This window comes from Gracilinanus agilis, chromosome 2 (genome assembly GCF_016433145.1).
Source record: "Gracilinanus agilis isolate LMUSP501 chromosome 2, AgileGrace, whole genome shotgun sequence".
Taxonomy (NCBI): Eukaryota; Metazoa; Chordata; class Mammalia; order Didelphimorphia; family Didelphidae; genus Gracilinanus; species Gracilinanus agilis.
The window spans coordinates 586564612-586571872 of record NC_058131.1 but is presented as its reverse complement, the minus strand read 5'-3'; the positions used below and the strand labels follow the sequence as shown (position 1 = coordinate 586571872).

General features: G+C 36.5%; 2 protein-coding genes across 3 annotated transcripts in view; one reads left to right on the top strand and one right to left on the bottom strand.

The window, feature by feature from the left end:
• The window catches only part of TTC23 (tetratricopeptide repeat domain 23), a 92087-nt gene extending 91627 nt beyond the window's left edge, over positions 1–460 (bottom strand). Inside the window, exons 1-2 of the mRNA XM_044660130.1 lie at positions 245–460; positions 60–214 (exon numbers count right to left, since the gene is read on the bottom strand). Of these exons, the coding sequence (XP_044516065.1) occupies positions 60–214; positions 245–460 (371 nt within the window). The remainder of the gene's footprint in view (positions 1–59; positions 215–244) is intronic.
• Positions 81–7261, top strand: part of LRRC28 (leucine rich repeat containing 28) — a 167765-nt gene continuing 160584 nt past the window's right edge. For both annotated transcript variants that reach the window (XM_044665420.1, XM_044665419.1), the window contains exons 1-2: positions 81–161; positions 6757–6978. In XM_044665420.1, the coding sequence (XP_044521355.1) occupies positions 6811–6978 (168 nt within the window). In that variant the 5' untranslated portion in view covers positions 81–161; positions 6757–6810. The remainder of the gene's footprint in view (positions 162–6756; positions 6979–7261) is intronic.

Genomic DNA, 7261 nt, shown 5'->3' with positions numbered 1-7261 from the left:
AATCAGAGCTGGGCCCCCACCGCCCCTTCCCCGCCCCCTCCCCCGCCCCTAGCCCACACGGCTCCGCCCCTTCCCCCTCCCCGCCTCCCTCGGCCAGCCAAGGGGAGCTGTGCCTCTTCTCGGGGAGAGCCCGGGGCCGCGGGCTCCGGCCAGGAGTGGATGTGAGTATCTCTTCTTCGTCTTCGTCCTCCTTCTCCTCACTTCTGCACGCCGCCTTTGGCTCCGCCGTCCCCCAAAGTCATACCTCTGCCCCCGCCTGGCGGGGCTGCTTTCCGAAGGAGCGGGGACTCTGGGTCCCAGCCGGCCCAGGCTCCCGGGAGACTCCTACAGAGCCCTGGCCCCCGCCGGGACTAACTGGAAAAAGCCATTTCCAGGTCTCATCTCGTCTCGATCCCACCCGACCAGGCCTCTCCGACAGCCGCCCTCGCCCCCAATACCCGTAGCGCCCCCCATTCCCCATCCTGCACCCCCGCCTTCCGCCAGAGCTTCTCTCTCCGCGGAGGCTCCCAGTCTGCTGGCTGCAGGAGCTGTCACGTGAAAGAGGGGTGTGTGTGGGTGTGGGTGTGCGCGCGCGTGTGCGTGTCTCTAAGTGTGTCTAAGTGTGTAAATGGTCATTCATGCGGACACCCCTGGAACTGGTTGGCTAGTTGTACTAGAGTAGGGCTGTTCATGAAGGTGTGTATATGTGTGTAAATGGTCAGACACATGCTGACCTCCCTTCAGTTAGTGGCTAATTGTAGTAGTGCTAATTAGAGTGTTGTCATATGAAAGTGCGTGTGTTTGTGCACAGATGTGTAAATGATAACAAGCTGAGATCCCGGAATTAGTGGGCTAGTAGTAATAGTCTAGTAATTAATGCTGACGAGTTGTCACAAACCTTTGTGTGTCTGAGTGTGTGGGAATGTACATTGTAATACCCATTTTAACATTCCTTTTCCTGAATGGAGGATCTGGAGTTGGTTGATTGCTCTCTGAGGACCATCTAGGAAAACTAAAATAATCTTTCCCTTTTATAAGAGGCATCTAGGTTGCACAGGGGATAATTGTGGCTGGAGTCAAGAAGACCTGAATTTAAATCCATCTTTACACACTTAATTGTGTGAAACTGGGCAAATTCCTTAATCCCTCTTTACCTCATTTCCATCAACTGTAAAATGGATATAATTTCACCTGCCTGAGAGAGCTGTTGTGAGGATCAAATGAAGTAATATTTATAAAAGTAAATAAAAATATAAAAGCACAGTGCTTAAGGCATAGTAGGGTACTTAATAAGTGCTTATTCCCTTCCTTTCCTCTTTTTAAAATAGGGATGGAGGGAGTAAGGATTAGCAGTACATTCATTTAGATGTTGAGAGTCTGATTTTTTTAAAGAGTGTACAGCTTCATAGGATCACAAAACTAGGCTTTATTCAAGCCTCTCATTTTACAGATGAATCAGGCAGCAACAATTTATCAAGTGCTTACTATGTTCCAACCTGTGCTAAGTATGTGTCACCTGGTAGTAAGTGTCAGAGGCAAGATTTGGACTGTGTATTCCAGCTCTATGTACAGCTCTCCATCACCTAGAATAAACTGTATCTCATTCTCAGTTCTCTGGTAAAAGTTTCTAGAAAATAGGAATTAATTTAAAAGTCATAGCATTTTAGAGCTATTTGGTGAACTAGTTTATCCCCATCCCAACCCTTTAAGCAAGAGAAAAGTGCTGCTTATTATCTAAATGTATATAATAAAGGCAGGATTACTTTTTTCTTAACTTTTTTTAAAATTTTCTCCAGATTATTAAAAAACGTAAATTTGTTTATCTTTATCACAAAGCCTACTTTTAGACTCTGAAATGACTTATGCAAGTGGCAGAGTCAGGAAAAAAATGATTCTAATTTATAATGTCCTCAGGAACTTGATGTAAAATCATGTCTCTGTATGTTTATGGAATGAATACTCTATAATTTTCTCATCATATTTGACTTTTTTTCCAAATGGAAAATTTGAGACCCCTCTTCATATCAGTCAATAAACATTATGCACCTACTATGTGTAAGGCACTGTACCAAGGGCATTCCACTAAAATAATGCAGTGAAGCATGTTAGGAAGACACTATAGGAAAACCTGCTAAATTTTTATAGTGTGGACTATATCCTATAAGTGTTCAGTAGTATTATTTATTCATCATCAATAAGAAAGTCTGTAGACTTTTTAGTGGAATTTTATGTTGTATTCTTAAGCAGATTTCAGTGTAGCTATATGTGAAAGTAAATTAATGTTAATTTTATTTTCATTAATTATTAATAAAGAAAATTTATTAATTACTGTTTGTTCTGTATTTTTAATATATAAATTAAGGCAATGCATTGCTGATGAATTCTGTGAAATTATAGCAATAATAATAGTAGGTGTTATTAGTGTTGTATGATCTTATTTTTTAATTTATCACTTTTAAACTCACTCATATATACTTTATAATTGAAAAATCAGAGTCCTTTAATTAGAAGGATTTTTAATAGGGCGCATTAATACTTTTGAGAATATCAGGTAAAAGGAAGTCTGTAGAGAGGGTCAGGAATCCTAGGTTCAAGTCTTTGCTCTGCTTTTAACTTGCTGTAGGATCCTAGGCAAGTCATTTGACCCAATTGCCTCCAGTTTTCTCATCCATATTGGGCTTGAAAATTCAGTTTAATTGAATATTTAATTGCATGCTATATGCTAGACTTTGTGGATTCAAACTATTGGAGAGGTTAAGGATAAGGTACATAATTACAAGGGAGAAAGATAAAAACAAAGAAAAGGCCTAAGCAAAGTGCTATGAGAAATTTAAGGGGAGAAATCACTTCCATTTGTGGAAGAGAGAAGAAGATTAGGAAAAGATTAATGGAGAGATGGTATATGAGATGGACTTTGAAAAATATTAATGACTTGAACAGAGGAGAATAGTGAAGAGAGAATTTATTCTAGGCATAGAGCACAGAACAATGCATGGGAAAGGGCAAAAATTAGAATGAAGAACAGAAAGTAGTTGTTTTTCTCAAACATAGAATATCCAAAGGAAATTTTATGAAATTTTACTGAACAGTTAGATTGGAGCTAGAGTGTGGAAGGTCTTGAATATCAGAATTAAGAATCTTAATTTTATTAGAAGACACTGGGGAGTAACTGAAGGTTTTTGAGTGGAAGAGTAATGACTTAGCAGTGTACTGGGAAGATTACTTGGCATTGATGTGAAAGACTGGTTTGTAGGAAGGCCATTTGGTAGGAAGGCCATTTAGCAGCCTAATAGAAGCCTAGAAGAGAAGAAATGAAAACCTGAACTAAGATTGTTTTAATGAGAGTGAAGAGTGGCCTAATGTGAGAAGACTGCAGAAGTAAAAATAACAGAATGTTGAAGTTGATTGGATAAATGTTGATGAGAGAAGATGGAAAAAAATGACTCCAAGGTTATTAGATTGGAAAAATAGTGGTGCCATGAACAGAGATAGAGAAGTTAGGAGGGATAGTTTGTTGGGGAGAATAATGAATTCGATTTGGGGTGTGTTGAGTTTGAGGTACCAACACAGTCAAGCCATTCAGTAAGCGTTTATTAAACACCTCCTATGTGTTAGGCATTGTAATTAGTGCCAAGCACAAAGTTTACAATGAAAGGGGAAAAAAAATTACCTGATGTAAAAAGGAGCTAAAAGTTGCATGGGGAAGACAACACGATAATGACTAAAATGAAAGAGGATTGATAAAGGCTTCCATTAAGGTGATGAGATTTTATCCTGGATTTGAAGGAAAATCAGGAAGCTGAGAGACAGGGGTGGGGAGGGAGAACATTCTAGGCATGAGGGACAGTCAGTGAAAATGCTTAGAATGGAGAGAAAGAGTGTGTCTTATGCAAGGAGGCTAGTTTTACTAGATTGAAAAGTAAATGAGGAGGAATAAAGGTATAAAAAATTGGAAAGACTGAAGGGTACAAGTTTATAAAGGACTTTGAAAGCCAAAGAATTGATTTTATGTTTGATTTTCAAGGTAATAGGGAGCCTTTGGAATTTATTGAGTGGGGTAGTGAGGAATGCATGTTCAGCCTACATTTTAGGGAGATCAACTTGACAACTGAGTGGAGGATAGACTTGAATGGAAAGAGACTTGAGATAGGGAGACCTCACCTGTAGGTTATTGCAGTAGTCCAAGTGTGAGGTAATAAGGGTCTGCACTAGACTGGTAACAGCATCAGAGGAGAGGAGGAATCTTATGATAGATGTTGTGAAGGACTTGGTAAGTGATTAGATATAGGAAGTAAGAGAGTGAGGAATCAATGATGATACTTACCTAGGTTGTGAGCCTGGGTGACCAAAAGGATGTTGGTACCCTTGACAGTATTAACTGGAAAGTTAGGAAGAAGAGAAGATTTAGAGAAAAGATTTGAGTTCTGTTTTGGACATGTTGAGTTTAAACTATGGAATCTTTAGTTCAAGATGAAAGATTGGTGGTTAGGAAAGAAGTTAGGGCTGGATTAGTAGATTGGGGAATCCTTAGAGGTTAATGGAGCTGATCAGATAAATGAAATAGTATATAGGACCCAGGAGAAAGTCCTGCAGAATACATAGCTGGTGTGATCCTGGATGAAGATTCAATGAAGGAATGAGTAGACAGGCTAGAAGAAGAACTATTCATGTGCATCTTTATCTTGCAAACAGTTGGAAATACTAGACTGAATATAATGGGATTGGTTAGGTTTGATTTGGAAGTCATTTGTACAGAGGTGCTAATTGAAGCTATACTCAGTATTTATACGTACCTATGAATTTGTGGAAAGTGATCTCAGTTTCTTCCTTTGATGATGATCACAACCTATCCATAGCTGCCCATCCTATGTAACTCTTGTTAATGTCTTCCCAAAAATTCATCATGGGCAGCTATCCAACATATTGGATGCCTTCCTTACTTTCTGACATTTTGAGGGTACCAATGGATCATTTAGTCTTCCAATTTGTTATTCCTTCTTCTTGCCACATGAATATCCCATCTTCTCTTCCTATTCTAAAGTTTCTTGATGCCCTTTACTTCTGTTTTCCTGTGGAGTTTCTTATTGATTATATGTTGTATCTTTTTCATACTTGCCCTGGAAAACTTCAAATAAACCATTCCATAGTACTAAGTATATAGGACTTTCCTGATTCTATTTGGAATGGTTTTTCCCTGTGATTCAAGTGATAATATAAAGTAACTGTGTGGGCAGTAGGGTTCTATGATGAAGTAGGACAGATTAAACCAAAGGAAGTATCCTCTAGCTTCACTTTCTTTTGGCTTGAAGCTTATTACAGGTATTCTAGAGCCCCCCCCCCCTTGTTTCCCATCCATTTTGTTGGTTCTCATTTCAGTATGAAGATTCCCTTTCTACATAAAATTATAGCATTTTAGAGTTGTAAGGAACTTAAAGTTGATCTATTCTACTTATTTTACCTAAAGGAGAGACTTGTAGTTCAATGAGTAAGTGATTTGTCTAAGATCATACAAGACCCTTATAAATTTAGGTAAATGATCAGGTGCCAGAAATACATTAGATTCTTATATTAGTAATATGTGAATTTCCATATGTTAACTTTCAATAGTTATATTGTTTAATAGAAATAAGAATTTGTCTATTACTGTGTATTAATTGTGGGATCCTAAATTTTTTTATTAAGTAGATAATAAGGTACTCTGAATATGCAGACTTTTCTAACTAAGCCCAAATTTATGATTTTCAAAATCTTGTGCTTATTTTAAAAAGAAATTTGGAAAGAGCAAGCAGAGAAATAGGGGTGAGATTTTTGGACTGAAAAAAGGTAACTTCTTTACACTTGCATTTTGCAATTCCTTGGATGTTTATGGAATTACATGAAGTTATGTGATAGAATATTAGACCTCAGAGCTAGAAGAGATCTTAAGAGTTCATTTATTTTAGTCCAGTAAAATATTAACTTCTTTGAGAAGGTAAATGAAGTCGAAGGAAGTAATGATGTTCTAAGATTACATAGCTAATCAATGCTCATAATTTATGGTGAGGAGGGATTAGAACTTTTGATCTCCTAGTGTAGTCTCTTATCATTCAAATAAAAATAAGCAAAGAAAACTGATTCTGAGGATATGTGCTTTGCTCATTTCCTCCTAAGAACCCTCAAAACATAGAAAAAGGAAAAACAAAGGAAAATTAAAGTAGATAGTACTTAAGAAGTGAAAATGTAAATAGGATGAATAAGTGAAAATTGAACATATCCTATAGTTTATTAAAATGTTTTAGACATGTTGAAGACGCTATTTTGAAGAAAAGATGTGGAATTTGCTGATTTAATTTTCTAAGTTTCCTTTATTTACATATTATATAATGTGTTTGAGGCTTTAAAAAAGGTTTTGTGCATATTTTAATACAAAAAATTTCTAATTGCATTTATTGTCCTAATTATTTCATTTTGCTTAATCTATAACTTTATAAGACTATTTGTGTTGATTTTATATATATATGTACATAAATATAGATAAATAGATATGAATTTGATGATTGAGAAAAGTGAAAAAGAATATCTTTTAGTAAATTTTACTTTACTTTTTCCTAAACTGGTACTAAATTTACTTAAGAGTTTGCAAAAGACTTTGTATAGGATAATTTTTACTTTAAAAATTTTTAGGGTCTTTATTTCCTAATGTGAATGAAGAAACTTTATATACTAATTTTTATGATGTATATTTTAAATGCTTATAAGACATCAACTATAATTTAAAATTTTTCTTGCTTTCTTTAGATCGTATTTTACAAGATGTAGTGCTGTAATGTGGCTGATGGGACAGGTTCAGTCATGGCATCAGAACTTTGTAAGACAATCTCTGTGGCGAAGCTGGAAAAGCACAAGAATTTGTTCTTAAATTACAGGAATCTGCACCATTTTCCAGTGGAGTTACTGAAAGATGAGGGCCTGCAGTACTTGGAAAGACTCTATATGAAAAGAAACTCCCTAACAACCTTGGTATGAAAAGCACCTAACAGTATTGTATTTTAAAAAATTTACTCATAAATTAGTGCTGACCAAAATCAGAGAGTTGTGTTCTAGGGATTTTTAGAATGAGATTTATCTCTTGGTGATCAATGTAAATACATAATTCACAGCATTTTCTTGTTTCATAGGATCAGTTTATGTTGTTTCATTGTTTCCTTGTCAATCATTCCTTTCTGTACTCACTTCAACAGATCATCTATTTGGAAATTAAATCTTCACATCCTATTTTCTTTTTTGCTTTTCTACTTGTGGA